The 22,510-nt window shown below is 39.6% G+C and overlaps 1 protein-coding gene across 1 annotated transcript; it reads left to right on the top strand.

Moving 5' to 3' along the window:
• The first annotated feature begins 290 nt into the window (after positions 1-290).
• On the top strand, positions 291-11,216 carry IFIT5 (interferon induced protein with tetratricopeptide repeats 5). Its single transcript, XM_057737169.1, has 2 exons — positions 291-406; positions 8,162-11,216. The coding sequence occupies exons 1-2, from the start codon at positions 402-404 to the stop codon at positions 9,603-9,605; spliced, it is 1,449 nt and encodes a 482-aa protein (XP_057593152.1). The 5' UTR covers positions 291-401; the 3' UTR covers positions 9,606-11,216.
• The last annotated feature ends 11,294 nt before the right edge of the window (positions 11,217-22,510 follow it).

Genomic DNA, 22,510 nt, shown 5'->3' with positions numbered 1-22,510 from the left:
AAGTGTCGAGGCCCAGCTGCAAATTCCACCCCGAACGACCCCGCGCTGCGCAAACCTTTCAAGGCGGCTCCACAGCCGGCCAGAGGAGCCCACTCAGCTCTTCCAAAAGTTTCTGTTTCCCCGAGATGGACTCCGCCTAGTCGGGGATCAGATTCCTTTTCTCGCTCGGGTCCCGCCTTTCACACAGCGGCCGCCCGCGCGCCCGCGCGCGCGCGGACCTAGCGCTGCGGCCATCTCGCTCGCCCCCCACCCTCCGCGCGCACGCACACACGCACGCGCACACGCACGCGCACACGCACGCGCACGCGCGCCGCCGCCGCTTAGCCGAGCAGGAGCCGAGAGCTGAGGAGAAAGCCCGAGCGGACCCGTGCATCCCAAGACGGCCGCAGAGCCCAGCCATCATGAGGTGAGGGCTTCTCCCCGCTTCTCCTCCCCAGCTCCGTGTGGCCTTTGTTTCAAAGCCGCGTTTCTCTCGTGTTCCGTTTCCAGCGCAGCGCTGCGGCCCTGGAAGGGGCCGAGCCCTCAAGCCCGATTTCCGGGCGTCTGCGTTGCGGACGCGCCCCGGGAGCCCCGTCCGGGTCCGGGACGGCTGAAGGCGGGCCTGCCGGGGAGGGTGGCCGAGGGGACCCTTCCCGCGAGCCCCGGGCGTCCGCGGTCGGGACGGTCGGGCCCGGGGAGCGGGCGACGCGCCTCTCGGGCCTGTCACCTCCCTGCGGCTCCGGTCGTCGCCGCCCCCGGGCCGGGGCAGGCGGCTTCTGCGTGACCGGTCCCCGCAGGCCGCGGCCCCCGGCGTCACACGCGTCCGCTTCTGCCATTTTGCCTTTCTGATTCCTGGGTCTGACTTCTCCCCCTCCTTTGTGCCGCGGGCAGATGGTTCTTGTTCCGCCCCATCCACCGTTTTATGAGGCCTTCTTTCTCCATCTCCTTGACTGGCGTGTGCTGGGGGGTCCTTGGCGGACCCATGTCATCTGGCCCCCTGCCCTGCACGTGGGTAGTTAACGGTCTGCAGTAGGCAGCTGAGAAGTGGGAGGTTCTGATCCTGGGCTCCTGATGCCCAGAGAGCCCTTTGTTCTAAATCCTGACTCTGACCACCTACCGGTTGGGTGACCCAAAGCAAAGTTTCTTCAACTAGGTGAGGCTGTTTTTTATCTGTAAAAATTGGTGGCATCCATCTCTTAGGACTGTAGAAAGGGTTGTTGACTAATGCCTAGCACATAATTGCAAATGTTGACTATAAACATGTTTAATAAGTGCCTCACTTCTACCATTTGTAAGAAGGGAGGGAGGTGGGAGGTATCAGGAAGGGGCCTGAAGAAATAGGAAAGGGGGGTGCACTGTATGTGTATGCAGGGTGGGGTGGACCCCCACTGGGCACTGTCTCCCAAGGAAGATGAAAGATTGTTCCTTCCTGACAAAAAGCAAAAACAAAAAAACAACCCCCACACACAGAAAATTACCTAAAGGTACATGTTACCTTTTCAAACACAATAGCCTCTCTCTGCCAGCTTCCCAGAGACAAAGTTTAAAAATTAGGTAGACGTAGTTGAAAAAGTAAAACTTGTCATAGTGTCCAGTTGTGCATAAATTCCATAGCGTGTGGGCAAAGCACTTACATGGCTGACTGAATGTCCCTTGGAGATCTCACAGCCACATCATAATGCCTGGGGCAGCCCCCCTCCTATCGTCCTCGCAAAGAGGCAGATGTTCATTTTACTCTATGGATGGGGAGAGGGCTGGTAAGCCCATGCTGTCGTGGATCTGGGCAGGCTGTTAAGGGCATGGATGTCTTGCCTATGATTTTGATGCATTTACACCCGAGAAAGGAACAACTACAAAGAGGTAGTCATACCAGGTTTCCCTATTTTTGGAAATAGTCCAAAACCTATTTTCAAAATCTAAACAGAGAGCCAGAGAGCATGCCAAGATGGAAAAACAAGTAGGATAGGGAAGACTGAAGTGGCAGAAAGTTTAGAGCCATTAGCAGGATGAGAAGAACTAGCAGGAATTTCCTCATCCAAAATTCAGGTGCTTTTTTTTTTTTTTTTTATGCTAGGCTCATGCCTGTGGGCTGGAAATGCCAGAAGCTACTGGTATACATAATGTATCCATTCATTAATTCACTCAATAAATATTTATTGTTGAGCTTCCCTTCTGTGCCTAAAATCACAGATTCTGGGGACACAGACGTGAAAAAATAAAACCAGAATAAGGTCCCTGTTCTCATTTAAATGGGGGAAATAGACAACAAAGAATAAATGAATAATCAACATAATTCAGAAAGTGATAAGAGCTATAAGGAAAATAAAATAGTGTAGTGAGCTAAGAGAGTGACCTAGAACGGAGGGGGTTATTTTAGATAGCTCTGCTACAGGCGGCCTCTTGGGTAAAGAAAATTTGAACTGAGTTAAAGGAAGGAGCTCGTCATACAGAGATTTAGGAGCAGAGCTTTTAGAGTGAAAACAGGTGTAAAAGTCCTTGAACTTAGTATGTTCAAGATAGGAAGAAGGTCAGTATGTCTAAAACACAGATAATGAGGAGGAGTGTAGGAGGAGACAAGGTTGCGTGGGTAGATAAATCCAGCTGCTTTAGGGACTTGTTAAGACATGGCAAAGGCTAGATTAAAATCTAAGGGTGTTGGGAAACTGTTGGGAGATTTTAAAGCAGGAGACTAACATAAACTGGTTTACGTTTTCAAAAGTTTACTAATGCTATATGGGGACCAAGAGTGGGAACAGGGAAACCAGATTTTTGCCACAGCTCAAAGGAAAGGTAATAGTCTTTTAGACTAGAAAATAGTAGTGGAAGTGGAAAAAAGTAGATGGATTTGAGATGTATGTGGGTGATAGAATTAACAGGACTTCCTATTGGATTGGATGAGGGGTTGAAGAAGAATAGGAATCAAAGATTACTCCTAAATTATTTGGCCTGTGGGACTAAGAGGTACCAAAGAAGGTGGGGAAAACTAAGGGAGGAACAGGCTCAGGGAACCCAGATTTCTATGATTTCTTTATTGAGATGCCAACTGAACTTCTAATTGAAGATGTAAACTAAAAATTAGATAATTCTGGAATTCTGGGGAGACAGAGATAGAAGAAATACCTTGGAAGATCATCAGCATATACATCTTTGGATTATGGGGAAAAAGGTATTTTAATTCCCTTACATTAATAATGATGATAATTATATCTTTGATAATATTTTTGTCCTTCCTTCAGATCACTTTTAATACATTTCTACCCAGCTCTTTTTTTATTTGAAAGAATCGTTAATCATCCTCTCTGCCACTCCACAGCATGTCCTAGTGAGGAGCTCCATCTCAAAACAACTCCCAACTATGCAGAATGCTGTGACCTTAGATTGAGGGCTCATAGTTGAAACCATTGTTTTCTTATCCTGAGGACTTTCACTATCTGGCATGTCTTCTCCAATGGGCAGTTACACAACCTCTTACCTGCTCTTTAAGCTGTTGTAAAATTTCTTCATGTTTTCCTTTTAAGTCCTTCCCAGGCAAAGTGAATTTTACATGCATTAGACTTATCCTATATTTTAAAGCAAACCATTCTTTAAAAAAAATTCCAATTTTTATATAAAAGAGGTAGTATAGCATTATGGTTAAAAGGCGTATACTTTTGTTTGAGTCAGGCAGAACTAGTTTGCATCTATGCTTGGCCACTTTATAGCTATGTAACCTTGGACGTGTAATTTAAACACTATTTCCCAGTCCTCATCCATAAAATTGAAAATAATAAGACATTGTTATAAAAATTCAGTGTAATTTGTGTGAAGTGCTTGGCACACTGCCTGATGTGTAGTGTGGCAAGTGAATGGTTTTGGCGGGTGTATATTTTTTTTTTTTGAGTTCTCATCGGATTCTGGAAATATATTGTACAAGTGTAACATTTATACTATTGAGCTGAATCTTTAGTGAACCTAGGTCATAGGCATAAAGTTGTTTTCTCAAATATATCCTTGTTTGCCATTTAGTTTAGCTCTTCACCTTGAATAAAATAGGGAAAATTTCAAGTTAAAGTAGAGGTCTAACCTGTTGGGCTTGAGGCTTTTCTATACATTAAGCTCTGTAGGCCCAGTGTCTTCAACTGTCCTGTCCCATACAGTAACCACTAGTCATATGTGACTATTTAAATTAATTAAAAGTAAATAAAATATAAAATTCAGTTCATTGGTCATACTAGCCACATTTCAAGTGATCAGTGGTCACACATGGCTAGTGTTTACCGTATTGTACAGCACAGATAAGAACATTTCCATCATAGTAGGAAGTTCTGTTAGAAAGCTCTAGTCTAGAACCTGCAATCACTAAAATGTGGGACCTGTAAATATGTGTTTATGTGTATGTACAAGAGAAAGAGAATAAATATGAAAAAAATTATAGTATTAATAATTATAAGTGAATGTAAATGTCTACTAAATATGTTGTTAGCTATTAATGTTTAAATTTAGCATTTATGAAAATTAGAAAACGTTTCATGAGGTATAATATTAGATTATAAATATGAAGTGGTTTTATTTTCCTAATCACTACTACTAATTGTGTAATTAATCCAGTTCTCTAACTCTTCTGCCACTTTTGGCTATTAGGACAGCCTCTTTCCAGTTCCTGAAGACTCAGCCCAATTCATTTTAAAACCTCAATCTCATATTTGATTCAAAGCACTCTTCTCCTCTTTCCCAACTCCAAGAAAATATTGATAAAAGTGCTATGAAGAATAGGAAAATGTGATAGACTAGACTTCAGGATGGCACACAAGGTGGAGATGCAGCTTAAATTAAGATGGTCAGGGGTAGGCTTCTTTGAAGAGCTGAGATTTGAGCCAAGACCAGAATTATGAGAATAAGTTAACCCTAGTACTCTCTTAGGAAGAATTCACAGAGTGAAGGAATAAAAAGCAGGTACAAGTGCCCTCACGTAGGTACATACTTGGCATAGGAAATAATAAACAATAAAATGTTTTAAAGGCCTGTATGACTGGACTACGGTGAGTGAGAAGAAAGTGGTACAAAATGAGGTTAGAGAAGTAGACGTGGGCCAGATGGTGAAGGGCATAGTAACCATGGTTAGGAGTTTGGGGCTGGAGGTAAAGATTTGAGTAGTATTAACAATGTATAGCTTCACTCTGCTTCATACTCCATCTTTCTCACAATTACTCCCCTCTCTCCCACAGGCATCATTTTCTCCCTTAATACTGTATCATTCCCCTTTGACATATCATTGTCATTAAAAATATGATTAAAATTTTTTTTGACAATTTCCTCAGGTTTGCTTCTATTTCTCTACTCCCTTCATAGTAAAATTCCTTGAAGGAGTGACCTATATTCCCCATTCCACCACTTCTCCTCTTCCCACTATCCCCTCAAATCACTCCAGTAATATTTTCATCCCTACCATTCTATTAAAACATTTATCAAGATGCCCCACAACTTTACTCCTCCCAAAACAGTGGTCTCTTCTCTGTCCTCATTTTCTCAACCTCTTAGGATCATTGTGCACATTGAACATTTATCTCTCTTTTTTGAAATCAACATTTTCTTCCTCAGGCTTTCCCGACACCAGATTTCTTGGTTTATCTGCTACCCCATTGATTTTTAAGATTAGAAAGGGGCAAGTGAATTGAAGTAAGATCTCAACAGTAAAAAGGAGGAAGTCATAAAAGATCTGAGGGCAGAATGGTCTAAACCAGTGCTTCTCAGCCAGCATGATTTTTTGCCTCCCAGGGGACATTTGGTGATATCTGGAGACAATTTTGGTTGTCACCACTGGAGAAATGCTACTGACATCTACTGGATCAAGGCCAGGGATGCTACTAAATATTCTGTAGTGCACAGGTCAGCCCCAACAAAAAGAATTCCTTGACAGTCATAACTAAAGTACACCACCACCACCACCACCTAATCTCATTACTCTGATTTTTTTTCCTCTTAACACTTAATGCAGTCTGGAATTATGTTTGTTTTCCGTCAACCCCTTTTGTTCCCTCCTCTCCTATAATAGAATTACCATGAAAAAAAGGCCTTTTTCTATCTTGCTCATTATTATATCCACTACCACCAGCATATTGCCTGGCATGTATGATATGAGGTGATCAATAAATGTTTATTTTTTGTGTATGTAATTGGCTGCATCGGGTCTTAGTTGCAGCACGTGGGCACTTTTTTGGAGCACACGTGGGCTTCTCTGTAGTTGTGGTGCATGGATTCCAGAGTGTGTGGCTCAGTAGTTGCGGCGTGTGGGCTTAGTTGCCCCACGGCATGTGGGATCTTAGTTCCCCAACCAGGGATCAAACCTGCATCCTGTGCATTGGAAGGCGGATTCTTAACCACTGGACCACTAGGGAAGTCCCCAGTAAATGTTTCTTGATAGAAATATTACTATAGTTCCCATAAATATTTATACAAATACACATACATATAAGGAGGGGAGTCCTGTGTGCAGCATAAAGGGAAATACACACACATAGTGTACACTGTTCATCCGATAATTAGAACATTTCCCTCTTTGAGAGAAGCCTTGTATAGCTTTTTTTCTGTAAATTTCTTTCAGCCCTTTATTATGGCCAGTAGTAGATTTAGAAAGTCTTTCCTGACTGCCTCACTACCATCAGCAAAACAAACAAACTAAGTATATTAATCAGGATTTTGTCAGTTGCAGACGGGAGAAACCAAGTGCAAACTGGCTTAAGCAAAAAGGGAGATTATTTCCTTTAAAAAATGGAAGTCCAGGGATGGGTGGGATGATCCAGGCAATACCTGCGTTCAGTAGTGAGTCAACATAGCAAGCGATCTATCTTTATTCCTGTCTAAGCTCTGCTTTCCTCTATGTTTGATTCTTTCTCAAGCAGGCTGTCTCCAAGAGTTTGGAAAGATGCCCACCAACAACTCCAGCTTATATTCTACCAGCTTAAAATTTTTGAAGAGAGATAGTTCTAGCAAAGCCCCATTTCAGCAAAATTATATTTTAATTGGATTATCGTGAATAAATCACTGGGCCCAAGGAATGGCTGGAATATTGTGTGCTTTCCCACAGACTGGAGGAAAGTGTAGACAGCCTGTCTCAAATCACATGGACTGAGAGTAGAGGGACATGTTTCACCCAATGAAAGCCACAGATGTCCACAACACTGGACTGGGTGCCCTTGCTGAGTCACTTCCATGGAACTTTTATTGGAATGCTGAGTTGTAATTGACTATGTACTTAGTGTACTTATAAGCTCTGTGTAAGCAGGACTGTGTCTTATTCACAGTTACATCCCCAGGGTTATTCAGAAGAGCTTGCACATAAAAGCCTTTCAGTAATGAATAAATATTTCCTGTCCCTTCCTTTCCCCTTCATCTTCCTAGTTTCAGAGATGAAACTAGGCCCTGCAGAGATTACACTGCTTCACACAAAGGGAGTTCACCAAATATTTGTGAAGTGAATATTAAGGGTAATGATAAGTTAATAATAGGCGGTAGCCTTTATTGTTGCCCACAATCCTAAAAGTCAGAAGGATGTGGCCCTTAACATCAAAATCTACTAAGCCTCCTTTTGCCTTTTCCCTATTTTCTCTAAATCTTTGTTATATCTGAGACTTATACTTCTTCCCGTCTCTTGGTATATTTGTTCCTGTCTGACTGTGTTTTTTTTCTCTGTGGGGTTTCTTTTGTTTCTTTCCTTCTTTCTCTGCAAAAATTATATATACATGTGGCTTCTCTGTCTCCTTCAGTGTCCTTATTTCTCACCTTCTCTTTCCCTTCACTACTCACAATACAGAAATGAAATTTTTATGTTATTTATTAACTGTGTATATATCTATTATTCTTAAGTTTCAAAGCTAGTAAATAAAATATTTTAAATTCCCATCTCTAAAAATAGGGGGTCCTTGTGGGCTAGTGACTGCCAAAAGGAAATAGATACCCTATAACATAGGAAACACTGTCGTCTCTCCAGAATTGGTTTTGTAATAAATAATGTGAATTTAATGAAATACTTCCAGGACATAACTATACATAGAGGAAACTAGTGTAGAGTTATAGAAACCTAGTTCTTTAACTGTAAGATCAAATAGATAAAATTGGTTGTTAAACAAAGAACTGTATTTAAGATTTAAAATTTTATTATTTCCTTCATTTCTTCAAAAATTAAAAAGGATTTTATCTTTGACAGTGAAATTCCTAAGGACTCCTTGAAGGCCATTCTGTTGGAGTTAGAATGTCACTTCACATGGAACTTACTTAAGGAAGACATTGATCTGTTTGAGGTAGAAGATACAATTGGGCAACAGCTTGAATTTCTTACCACAAAATCCAGACTCACTCTTTATAACCTGTTGGCCTATGTGAAACACCTAAAGGGCCAAAATAAAGATGCCCTGGAGTGCTTGAAACAAGCAGAAGAAATAATACAGCGAGAACACTCGGACAAAGAAGAATTACGAAGTCTGGTCACTTGGGGAAACTATGCCTGGGTTTATTATCACATGGACCAGCTTAAAGAAGCTCAGAAGTATATAGACAAGGTAGGTAACGTCTGCAAGAAATTGTCCAGTCCTTCTAACTACAAGCTAGAGCGTCCAGAGATTGACTGTGAGAAAGGGTGGGCTCTCTTGAAATTTGGAGGAAAGTATTACCAAAAGGCTAAAGCAGCTTTTGAGAAGGCTCTGGAAGCAGAACCAGACAATCCAGAATTTAACATCGGCTATGCCATCACGGTGTATCGTCTGGATGATTCTGACAGAGAAGGGTCTATAAAAAGCTTTTCTCTTGGCCCCCTGAGGAAAGCTGTTACCCTGAACCCAGATAATTCCTATATTAAGGTTTTTCTGGCACTGAAGCTTCAAGATGTACATGCAGAAGCTGAAGGGGAAAAGTATATTGAAGAAATCCTGGACCAAATATCATCCCAACCTTATGTCCTTCGTTATGCAGCCAAATTCTATAGGAGAAAAAATTCCTGGGACAAAGCTCTTGAACTTTTGAAAAAGGCCTTGGAGGCGACACCGACCTCTTCTTTCCTGCATCACCAAATGGGACTTTGCTATAGGGCACAAATGATCCAAATCAAGAAGGCCACTCGCAACAGACCTAAAGGAAAGGATAAACTGAAAGTTGATGAGCTGATTACATCGGCTATATTTCATTTCAAAGCAGCTGTGGAACGAGACTCTATGTTTGCATTTGCCTATACAGACCTGGCCAACATGTATGCTGAGGGAGGCCAGTATAGCAATGCTGAAGACATTTTTCAGAAAGCTCTTCGCCTGGAGAACATAACTGACGATCACAAACATCAGATCCACTACCACTATGGCCGCTTTCAGGAATTTCACCGTAAATCGGAAAATACTGCCATCCACCATTATTTAGAAGCCTTAAAGGTCAAAGACAGGTCATCTCTGCGTACTAAATTGACAAGTGCTCTGAAGAAATTGGCTACCAAGAGACTTGGTCACAATGCTTCAGATGTGCAGAGTTTAAGTGCCCTAGGATTTGTTTACAAGCTCGAGGGAGAAAAGAGGCAAGCTGCTGAGTACTATGAAAGGGCCCAAAAGATAGATCCAGAAAATGCAGAATTTCTTACTGCTCTCTGTGAGCTTCGACTTTCCATTTAAATACATACTCTAGGAAATTGGTTCTAAGCTTTTCTCTCCATTTTGGGTTCTTATATTTTTGTTTATTGTTTTAATCCATTGTTCATTATAGAGCTAATTTTTATTGAATGGTTATTGTGTACCTGGCATCATGCTAAATACTTCATGTATATTATGACGCATCTTGTTGTTTTGTTTTGTTTTTAAATACAGTGATCCACTGAGAAACAGCAAAATTCCAGCTGTTATAACTTTTAAAAATCATATGGTCATTATGACTTTGTATCCTTTATCTCTGCTGTTTATAACTTTCTGATTAAATTTTGTCAGATTTTCCATGTTACTCCCTTATGCTGTGAGTATAAGCCTACACAAGCCTTTGACACCTAAGTCAGGAACACTCTTTCAGGTGTGCAAAATTATATTAGTTAAGCACTTAACTATGTAGCTTGCAGAAGATGGAAACTTCAAGTTACAGATGTTCTGACTTTGAGGATATTTAACCATCAACCTGATAGTTACCTAAAGAATCCTCTTTGTTGGAAGAAAAAAGTTTATAATATAACTTTTATAGTAATAAAAGTTTGTCATCCCCGATGACTTCAGTAAAAGGAGAGAAAACTAGAACATGAGAAAAAAGTTTTCCCCAAATACAGAACTTCAGGGACCCATGAGAAATCCAAAGTATTACCTCCCAAAATGTTCATTAAGTAGTTAGAAATAGTGATGAGAAAAAAAATGAATAATGGAAAATCATTAGTTTCAAGTTTTTCTAATTCTTTAGAAGAATAAACCTAAAATTAATCTAGATGGAATTAATTTTATTCCTTCCAGTTAAAACTGCAGTATTTTTAGGTTGAAGTCATTGAGATAAAAAGCAGGCCAGTTGAGAAACTGGGAGAAATGATAAACAAATGGGTAAAGTAGATGCCTCTAACCTACATCCCTAGATTACCAAGACCTCAGTGATTTAGTTTTGGGTCAGGACTGGGTGGAATTCTCATACACAGAATTTCTGGCCTTTGGTTAACTGTTTTCGTATTCCAAAGTTACTTCTGTGAAGCTTTTCCTTTTGTCTGAAGTTTTCATATTGACATGTTTTCCTGTGGATCCTCTAGGATAGTTAAGCCCTGTTTTCGGTTTTAATATCCACCTTGAAGGGTCACTGCTTAAGGGTTCTTATCCCAGAGGACTTTTTAAATCGGGATGTTGCTAAAAGTGGCTTCTTTAATGTTGTTTCTTTGATTATAGACCACACAATTATATTTACCACCACAATGTTAGTGGAAAAATGTGCCATATGATTTAATTCTCTATGTCCAATGTAGCTCTTAAAACCACTGTATATATGTGTAAGTGTTTTTTACTTTTTGTTGCTATTTTTTTAATTTCTATTATAGTTTTGATTATTATAAAAGTAATGAATTCTCACTGTAAAATTTCAAACAGTATGGAAGTATATGAATTTAAAAGTAAGAACACTCCCTTCGCCCTACCCCAATTCCACATGCCCAAGGTAAACTGTTAATAATTTGATATGTATTCCTCCAGATATTTTCTTCTATGCATATTCAATCATACATAAATACTGCAATGTATCTCATGAATTAAATTTTTTTAATGTTTGTTTTACTTAGGTCCCTGCTGTTTTTATTTATTTTGCTGATTTCATTTATTTATTCAAGAAGGAAGAAGAGGCAAGGGAATGATCTTTAAGTATTTCAAAAATTCAGGACTGAAGTTCTAACCTATCAGTAGAAACATTTGTCCTGTTTTGCAGCAAATAGTTTATCTTTCCGCAAGTCATTTTCCCCCATTGGGAATAATGTCATGATTAAGGTTATGTTCCCAAGTAGAGACTTCACACACAGTGAAATTACAGTTGTGTTTTCAAAACAAAGATACAACTATAAACCTCTATATTTAAACATTAGACTTTAAGGTCTATTAAGTGATTTTAAAATCCACTAGATATTAAAATATTGAAATATATAAAAAGCATAACATACTAAGAAAAAATCAGCATATGAATAATACAACTATAATATTGAACTAAACTCAGTATTAAAATTTTGTCAATATTGTGCTTGCCTTCCTAAAACTTACAACTATTTAGAGATATATTCATAGACTCTTAGGTTTAAAAAAGATCTCAAAATTCACCTTTATTAATTAACCATCAAAATTTGAAGATTGAATTATCTTCCTAAATGATAGTTTTATCTTCAAATAGTCCTTATTCTTAGAAATGTATTTTTGCCATTTAACTGAAGACTTCTAGCCTGTAGTTTACACCTTTTGGCCTATCTTTGGGGACTTAAAGATCTAATCCTTTTTAGAGATGACATTTTGTATTAGTTAAAACTCTTGATTGCAGATAAAAAAAACTCAGCTAAACTGACCTAAGCAAAAATGAGAATATAATGGCTGATGTAATTTAATTTCAGATAAATTTGAAGGGACAAATGAATCACCAAATACATATGGCTGTTATTGGAAGTCAAGTGATGCTGAGTAGCCAAAAACCAAATGTCTAGTACACGTCTTAAAGTAATTGAAGACAATTGCCCTATGTCCCCTGAAACTTAAGTTAAACATGCCGTTTCCTTTTACCCACCCCTGTAAGACATACTGAAGCCTCTTCCCCATCATGGTTATTTTGAATTCTCCAAATCATCTTTACCCTTTGCCAATGGTTTATGCACAGGGTTCAACTTCATACCTAAAGTGAGGTCTCAGGACTCTGGTAGAATGATCCCTTATCTTTTCTATAAACTATATATATTAATGTGACCAAAATAATACCCGCTTCCTATCTGCTTATGTGTATGTTTTTCCATACATTGCTGTTTTAAGGCTTTTGAAAGTGTTTTATGTTACTTGGTAGCGTTCGGCACTTCAATTCGGATGACCCATGTCTCAAAGAAATTATATAAATATTATATATAAGATGCTATCCATTGCAAATAACAGAACTGATAACAGAAAACCCAGCATAAGCTGTTTTTAAACCAGTAAGAAACAAAAGTAAATTGTGTTTTCAAACAAGGCTTAATCTTTTCAAAGCACTGTGACCAAGACACACTCATTGTCTCTACTTCTCAGCACTGATTTATCAAATTTGGCTCCATTCTGAGAAAACTACCTTTGTGATCCTAAGATGGCTGCCACATGCACTCCCGTCTGTACAGTGGAAAAGAATATATCTCCTCCCCTAACCATCTGAGAAGTCCAGGTTTGCAATGTGGTAGGACCATCTTAGGTTACATAACCATTTTCAAATAAGTCATCATGGCCAGAGAGGAAGAGACCATGTTCATTAGTTAGACCTGAGACATAGCTGGTACAGAAAGCCAGGAATGCAGAGAAAGTTGACTTCCTAGAAGCGTATGAACTACAAAGTGCAGGTGGAATTATCAAAAAGATCAGGATTGGATACTGGCAGCCAAAATACCAAAGTTATGTAGATTCAAATTGTGCCTTCTTCCCCACTCCATACATGTCTCTATAGCAAGTAAAGAATTTCAAAAATGAGGTATACATTCTAGTCATTACTGAAGCTCCGGTAAACTTTTTCTGTTGAGATTTCAGTCTGGTTCCCTTATTTCTCTTTATTTCTTCAGATCTGTTCTGAGCATCATGGAGAACAGCCTGGTAGGGGACTGGTGTATGGAAGGTGGAGCAAGGGAAGAAGTTATACTCATATTTAGCAACTGCTACCAACTAATTCAGACAACTTCAAAAAATAGGTAGAACCACCAGAGGCATTGTGGCTTGTAAATGTATCCAAAGTGCCAAAGATGACTGTGTTGACTGAAATAATGACCTATATCCAATAAAGCTGAGCAGCCCCTGAAGAAGCCGCCACCAGCTTATTCACAGCTGCTGTGAGGTCTACAGGCCTTGAACTGGGCTAGTCCAAATTCAAAATGACAAAGGTAGATGATAGAAGTAAGTATGGGATGACCTAGACATCAAAGGACAACCAGATTACCCATGTTGCCAGCTGGTACGTGTGTGTGTGTGTGTGTATGTGTGTGTGTGTGCAATGGTAAAGTCCCATATAAAAATAACTGCTTTGCATTCATTATAAGGTACTTTCATGTTACCTTATTTAACTATCTCAACACTGCGAATGAACAGAACAACACTCAGAAGTTAGTTGAGTAACATTATCAGAATCGCACAAGCCACCTGGTTACTAAGTGGTAGGACTAGGATTTAAAACCAGATCTGACCTCATTTACAGTCCAGTCTCTCTCTGTTGTATCAGTGGTTCATAAACCTAACCCTAAATCAGAACTACTAGTGAAGTTTTTTAAAAATCAAATTCCCAGATCCCATTACAGACCTACTAAACTAGAACCTCCAGGGATGGGGCCTATATATTTGTAAAGCACCCAAAGTGATTCTGAGGTAAGGAAACAACTATAATAACTTTGGTGGGATGGCCTTGTCTACTGCATATCTATCCTATGCATTCCATTTGTAAGTAGAAATCCTAAGGTGAAGGTTAACAACAGCCCAAGTTTAGATACAACTTTTACCCTGTTATGTGGAAGCTCTCTGAATAAAAAAGGTTAGGGGAAGTAACAGAAGGAATAAACAAGAATAATGTAGAATCAGAGGTTTGGGGAGGATCTAACCTCTCCACTCCTCTCTCCCACTTCTCTCCCAGGACCACAGCCTCTCATTCCTCTGCAATTCTCCTCTTAGCCAAAGTTCTCTGGATCATTGAAATGTGGTTTCTTTTCCACCTTAGCTTCTTCTTTCCCTGTGATCATGCCACACATACCTATCCCACCCCAAACAAAACTCCCACCTTCTCTGGCAGGGTCTTATTTACTAAGATAAATTTGTTCATTAAGCATTTTGTTGTACTTCACTTTAAGTGAACTAAAAAACAGGTCTAATTACTAGAAACATGCACAGAAATGCCACATATTCTATCTGCTCCAAACCCAGGGGTCCTCTATAAGTGATGAACTAGAATTTTCAATGTCTCCTTTCACGATGGCCTCTAGGCAGAGTAAACAACAAAATAATGAAGGTGAGAGGTGTAAGCTTTGGGAAAGCCAAACCTCATGGGAGCACACAGATGCCTCATAGGTAAACTCTGAAGGACAAGCACGGATTGATGTCACCTGGATTGAACACCGAAGACACTGAACACACTGGTCTTTCCTATCCTTCAGGAAAAGCCATTCCTGTTGAAGCTTCTTCCATTCCAACATCAAAGGGTAAAATGGGGTGAGGGTAAAGAAAGAAAGAGATAAATACTCAGGAGTTCAAAAGTGAGCCTATAAATTAGCTTCCTCCAAACATGTCCCTAACTCACCACCAGATTGGAGCAAAGCCCTAGGAAGGAGGGAATGCTAGTTCAGCCACATATATACACTCTAGTGACACGTGAATAGCCGTAGCTAACTCATACCTACATAGAATACAATATGTACTAGGTGCTGTTCTAAGTTCATTACATGTATTAAACATAAAACCCTCACAAAATCCCTATAGATAAGCATTTTTATTTCCTTTTGCATATGAGTATACTGAAATTTAGAGAGATTAAGTAAACCCAAGGTCACATAGCTAATAAAAGGTAGAAAAAGAATTCAAACTTTGGATGTCTGGTTCTAGAATCTAGCATTTAGCCACTATACAATATTTTCTAAATGGTTTTAAAATTTGGAATGAAGGATGTGGGAAGATAGGACCAATCTATACAGAAACTGTAGGGGAATGCTACAGAGAATCACAGAGCACAGACATTCTACCATCATAGCTCACCCAACACTTTCACATACAGCCCCAAAAACTCCCTGGAAGGAATTGTGAAAGGGATTAAAAGCTGTTCTGAAACCCCTGGAGAGAATGGCCTAGGAAATCAAGGGACTCAAATCTAAGGGAGGGGTTTGTCTTAAGAGTTGAATTGTTAGAAGTCAGATACTTGTAATAAATTCTCAAAAAGGGTAGCAAACCTACTTTGGAAGTTTGAAAAACCAGTAGACAATTAGAAGCCAGAATACCTCGTCCTTTGCCCTTGGGAAGAAGGATACATCTTCCATGCACATACCAACCAGAATCAGAACATTTACCCAATGTGGAGAACAATGCAAGAAGGCAAGGAATGAGGGTGCTATAACTCATGTAATGGCAAGAAGTAGGCTGGGATCACCTGCCCCTTAACATCCCCTGGTTTGCCTTGAGCCTCTAAGCCACGGACTTTGGAAAGTATCTCTGAGCCCCTAATTCCACTGAACACTAGTTTAAGAGGCGTTTCACCTCTTCCCATGCTTTACCTTTTGCATACCACCTTAACTCCAGTAACCTTACGCCTCAATCTCACCGAAACAAACAACAAACATAGAAACCAAACAAACACCGAATATGAAAACCGCTTACAGGTCATGTGTATATAAAACCCCTTTATTGATAAGGTTTAGGAGAGAAGAATCTATAATTTAATATTAGATAATCACTTTTTTTTAAGGAAGAGAGAAGGAGAAAGCGTGGAAGGAAGGAGGGAGAAGAGATGGGCAAAAGAAAGAAAAAAGAGAGAGGGACTGAGGGAAAAAAAAAAAAAGGAAACACCCTCAAGCATTTCTTGATATTCCTGCCTCCTGCCATGATTCTGGGCCCTACCTCCTTCCCTATCTCTACTCTTCTCCTGAAATAAGAACCAATTCCACTGTTTCCCTTAACAGAGCAATTTAGTTTTCTCTTATCCTCATATATAGGCTCAGACCCACTTACGCATAACCAAATTCATCAAGTTGCTTAGTTCAACAAAAGGGTCTTTCATTTTAACATGATACATTCTCCTTTGAAGGCAATTGTTGCTATAAATAAATAGCATTCCCTCACAATTTCATGGGAATTACACATTTAAAAGTAAATTCAATCACTAAATCTGTCATAATTTGTATACAGTATAACAAGCATGATGTTTTATGTTTCCAAATTAGACAGAATATACTCCCCTCACTTGGTTTCAACATTTCTCAAAATTTGACTTCTGGTATGTGTTTGAGATTTCATCTTATACTTTAACTTAATCTTTCATCAACTCAAATCAATTAATGCAATAGCGGGGGACCAAAAATGGGACTCAGGATGGCAATCTGAATTCCCAAAGAAGGCCACAGAGGGCTCAAAATATTTTTTTCACATTAAATTTTACCTATGGTTAGCCCTAGTTAAGTCAATTAAAATCATCACTCATTAACTTTGATATTCTACATAGAGATGACCTAGGCAATCAAAATGAATACTGAAAAATACAACACAGCATTTTTATCCCTATATTTGTACTTGAAAGAGGAAGTGGATAAATGTGGGATGGGTAGTGAGTAAGGACTGCAGGAAGGAAGAGAACGAAACAGCAAATGTTAATGTTTGTTCTAAGCTTCGCCTTGTCCCATTAAACTGTAATTGGAGGCATCACCAACATTCGGGAAGTGGTCTCACTAATTCCAGCAGATGGCAGTGCTGTACAACGTGTAGTTATTTTAAAACAAAAAAAACAAACTTTCTTGAATCTCTGGGCCCTTTAAGAAGAGAAAACTTATAAATGATTCCTTTTTAAAGTTGAGAGGTAATTATTAGAGTAACTCCATGCCCTGAAAATCTGTTTTTAATATGAAGAAGCCAAATGCAACCCCAAATCCCAGCAGTCCCAAAAGTCCCAGACACTCCTTCCCAGGACCTTTATTAGTGTCAGCTTGTGTTTGATTTTGCATTGCCCTTAGGAATCTACTAGAACCTCAGGTAGCCACATAAAGCAGCTTCCCCACATCCTTTCCTTTTACTCCCCAGCTTCTTCCTGTGAGAAGAGTAGAGGCTGTTTCCAACCCACTCAATTCCATACCTGAGTTCTTAGGAATCATCTCAAATTTCTCCGGCCCATCATGATTTCTTCCTCTCCTAACCTCCAGAGTACGCAATGCCCTTAGCCTCAGGTCAGCATTTAAAAACCTCTTGGGATTGTTCTCACCTGCGTTAGTTTCAATTTGCCAATTAGGCAGTACACCTGAGATCATGGAAGGAGTGGTGGTATGTGTATTTTGAATTCCCCACAGTATATAACATGGTGCCAGATTCCAAGTGCTTAATAAATAGTTGTGGTTGACTAACTCCTCTCACCAACTCTTAAAAAAGCTTGCTAGCATGCCCTCTGATTTTCAGTCATGCCCTGTGAGTTAGAGGCCAGCCACAGGACTGGGCAAGACTCTAGTCAGGGACTTCTTCTCTTGGCCAAATCCTGGCACAGGGTTTTTGTGTAAAGTAAAAGCAACTTGCGTGGTCCCTATAACCGAAACCCCATCTTTTCATGCATGAGTCTCATGTGCTCCATCTTTTCCCAGTATTCCAGGGCTCCTTTGCATGGGCAGTGCCCCATGCCCAGGCCTCCCACTCAATGTGAGCACAACAGAGCTATTTAATTAAGTCTGTTGGGTTCAACACAGTTGTATCATTTTTACAGTCAGGCCTCAATCAAAAGTTTTAATTAATATATTTCTCCCGACTCTTCTCTTTGACACCTTTATTCCCTTTCCCAAATCTGCCCCCCATGATACTCAGGGCTCTGGAGCTCCTCCTATTTATGTGACACTTCTTACCAGGTGTCCTATTTAGGCCCACTGAACTGGGAACATCTAACATATCCTATGTATTCTGGGTGCAAGAGCGACTTCAAGCAAACCCCCACCCTTGCTGCATTACAATTCTCTTTAGCAGTTTCTTCCTTCATTTTTTCATTTGTTCACTTGTTTTCACTCATTCATTCATTCACCACCTGTTTACTGAGTGACTATGGATTAGGCGCTGGACTCAGTGGTCAGTCAGTATGATCCCTATCCTCAGAAAGTTGTGGTTTTGTGGAGGTGACATTTAAAAATAAACACACCAATGAATATGCAATTATGATTAAAATACATTCTTTGATGGGAAAGAACAGGGCGCTATGAGAACAAGTCATGTGAGTGGTGATGGCGGGAGAGGTAATTTAGATGGAGGCAATGGTTAAGGACAGACTTTCTAGGGAAGTGACATTTAAACTGTGGCCCAAAAGATGAGAAGTGAGTATTCCGAGGGATCCACATATGGAAAATGGCCTGGGAAACAGATAGAACAGGGCACTGCAGTGTAGTGAGTGGGAAGAGTGTAGCCCAACAGGGTCATATTCCAACGTATAACATTGGTGATTCTAAAAAGGATTTTCCCTTCCCTGTTCGAACTTTAGAAACTAGAGTCAGATGTCCGAATTGTTCCGTCTCTGCTTGGGCAGGAAATGGCACATTTAGAGATCCAGAGGCCTTCAGTGTCCACTGGAACCTCAGGTACCCTACATCCCTTTCCCCCACTAAGACCTCCTTCCCCACCTGAAACAGACTCTGCTCAAGGCCCTGTGGAAAAAAACAGAGACTGAGAATACATCTTCACTTTTCCTGGGATTGGGACCACTAACTTTTCCATCATTACATGTATCAGTGGGAAAAGACCTAACCTGCCATCACAATAGAAACAGTTTTATGGGAAAACGTTATACGAGCTGCATTTTAAAATGCTAATTTTAATGCCTTTTAATGTCAGTGCATATCTTAAGTGGAACATACATTAACTCCTCAAAACTAAAGTGCTTTATATTTAATTTTAGACCAATCCTAGGTCCTGCATCCCTCAAAGAGGCCTCTGACATTTAAATAAGAGTAATGATGGCAGTCATAATAGTCACTCTTTTCCAGAATTTAGAAGCACTTTTCACTTATTTTGACACCTCCTTAAGCTTCAGGTAGAAAGATCACATAGGGGCTGGGAAAGAAGGAGGAAGAGTTTTAGCCTGCAATTCAGGCACCTGAAGGAAGCCCACAGTGAGAAAGCGGTCCCCATCAGCTTTGTAGGTAATGATGTGGCTCTTTAATAGATGATACTGACCACCCACACCCTCCGTAGCCTGTTCTTGCCAAGTTTAGTTATTCCTTGACAACTGAAGGAAGCCATGTTCTGTCAACATATTTCAGATGGCTTTATCGGGCCAGAGGGAAAGGGGAGGATAATTGTAGGTGCTGGGGGATGGTACACCAGCTTTACTGTACTTTTCTTTCTGGTTTTGTATATGTTTGGAAAGTTTCATAATAAAATGTTTTAAACAGCAGTCTTTTTATCATTATTTAATATTTTTCCCACTCCTCCCACCAAATATTTCTTTGTGCTAATGGGACAAAATCCCAGTCATCTCTTCCTGGTAGCTGCTCTGGCAACAGGTATATATATATGTATTATTTGGTGGAATTAAAAAAAAAAAAAAGACTCAAATTTTGAAGTATGAGAAGAGAAACTCAAATATGTATCTTGAATTCACACTATTTCATTTCAACAAATAATTTCTGAATTAGACCTATTGGGACCAGGAAGGTGAGTGCCAAATAGATATCATCTTCATCATCCCTGGGCAATGGTGCGGGCACTTCAGAAAGAACTCACCTCCTGACTGAGAAAGCGTGACTTTGGCAATGTGGAAAGTGGGAAAAAGCGTGCTCCCCAACCTTCCCCACATTCCCCCACACAAATGCTCCCAAAGAGGAGCCTGGATCAATAGACAGCAAATTAAATCACTTAGCCTGGAAGTAGTGGTCTCAATAGAACCAGACTCTTGGGAACACTCTTGGAAATCTCCATTCCAGGATTCCCATCGATACTAATTAGAAGATTGAAGCATAACCCAAAGGATTTAATCCACCAAAGGAAGGGCTTATTTCTAAATGGTTTCTTGAACCCACGTGAGAAGATGATTCAAGTAGCTGCAGAGGGAGGGAGGCAGACTCAGCATCAGACAGCTTCCTAGTTTTATAGGAATGCATTCCAGGCACTCGAGTGCACTGACTACTGAGTCAGAAGCCGTGGGACCTGATGCCTCACTTTCCAGGTCTACTAAATGGTGATGATATAGATTATTATGGGGATTAATAAAACAGTGCATAAGAAGTGCTCAACATAATAGCTAACACACTGGAAGTACTCAGTCAATGGTTTTGGTTTTTGTAAATTATTTGACTGCTTACCACATCTTTATATGCCAGTTACATCTTGGCATAATCCAGACAGACCCACTCACAATCCAATCCAAACCCCTTGTGCAGGGGAAAAATGCATTTCCAAACACGACTATAAACTCATTTTATTGTGCTTTTGAAATAAGAATATATTATCATAAATATCTGATCTATTAGTGAAATCACAATCTGAAAAAAGGCCAAATGGTACAGTGTATCTACGGAAGTTAAACATTTCTTTTGCTTTTCTACTCAATTTCAAAGTAGAACTTTCAGTGATAGAAAGAAAATATTTAAGATGTAAAATCATTCCGCCACAATTTTGTTCTTGATTCCATAAAACAAACACATCACTCCCATGAATCTCCATTCTGAAATACACAGTATAGGCACGGGGAATGTAACAGTAAAATTTTGTGTAGATGACAATGGTAACCTCTGAGATCTATATTTTCCTTACTGGTTTTCTAAAAATGCTGTTCCAAAAAGAAAAGTAAAATACAAATGAATGCATGTATAAAATCAGAATATCACAAATATTTTATATAAATTTTTAAAAGCTCTGATCTCTATGCTCATTTTTCATGAATACTTATAACACTTTACAGAATTACATTGCAGAACCAGATGAACAAAATTTTACTGTGATCATCACTAGGAAAAAATATGTATCAGAATATTTATAACTCTTTATATTTCAAAAAAATTTTAGGCTTGAAGATTCAAGAAATGACATTTAGTGTAAAGTGCTATTCCAAACACATAAAACTTCATCTAAACTTTGACTGTTTACAGATATTTTCCAAATATTGTTTTTAAATTGCAAATGACAATAAGTGGTTTCACAACTAAATTCTTGAACCAAGTATAAAGATAACAGGAAACATTCCTGTTTTCTCTTTGGAAAACACCAATGAGATATTAGTTTTCTGCCATCAAATCAAGTCAGTATTTCATTCTGAAAGCAACATATTAATATGTAATTTTTGAAATAATCCAGTTATAGGCAATGATTCTTGCTGAATGTGGTCAGTCAACCCTGGGTCTTCCTCATGGCTGTGTTTTTTCTCTCAGTACCCCTGGCAAGGCATTTGTGAGACCTCTCAGGGGACAGTGGATTGAATGGCCTTCAGGGTCAAAATAGTTCCTTGAGGTTCAGATTTTAAATTTTGGAGTAATTAAAATCCCCTTTCAGTTGTATAACTTGCCCCTGTGTTACAGGTGCAACATGATTTGGGATTCAGGATTATAACTCAGAGAACTTAAAATGGTTGGAGACGGGCTGGGGGATCTGGCCTTTCTTTTCTCTCATCATGGCCTCCCTCTTCAATCTGAAGACTTTAATCCCAAACCACAGGAAAGTACGGTACTTGGGAAAGAGTAAACTATAATCCAATGAGTTAAGGTATGTGAAAGAGTTCTATAAACTGTAAAACAACACACCACCAGCCTTCTTAACCTTGTCCTCCCTCTCCCCTGACCAAAGCTATAATTTGTGAGAAGGCTATGCTGTGAGGTTAACCCCCAAAGCCTTCTCACCCAGCTGAAAAGGTCCACCAGGTTTCCAGTGATTGTAAAGAGACAAAGAGCAGTGGACACTGGAATAAAGATTAACACCAGGAGAAAGGAATCTCACCTTCAGAATATCTCTAGGATTATATTTTTCAGGCAAAACTCCCAAGTCCTGTTTTGGCTAATGATGAACCTGAATGCCTGATCTGAAAAGAAAACTCTCACTAGAGACCTGCTGATTCAAGAATTCAATTCCTGCCCAGTGGGAATGTAGCCAACATTTTTCCATTCCTAACAAGAATTGTCTACAGTTTAAATAAACACTCCATTTCTAAAGGGGAAAAAAAAAAAAGGAAATGT

Source organism: Hippopotamus amphibius, chromosome 5 (assembly GCF_030028045.1).
Source record: "Hippopotamus amphibius kiboko isolate mHipAmp2 chromosome 5, mHipAmp2.hap2, whole genome shotgun sequence".
Classification (NCBI taxonomy): domain Eukaryota; kingdom Metazoa; phylum Chordata; class Mammalia; order Artiodactyla; family Hippopotamidae; genus Hippopotamus; species Hippopotamus amphibius.
The sequence above is the reverse complement of the archived record's forward strand: the minus strand, read 5'-3'. Positions and strand labels throughout refer to the sequence as shown.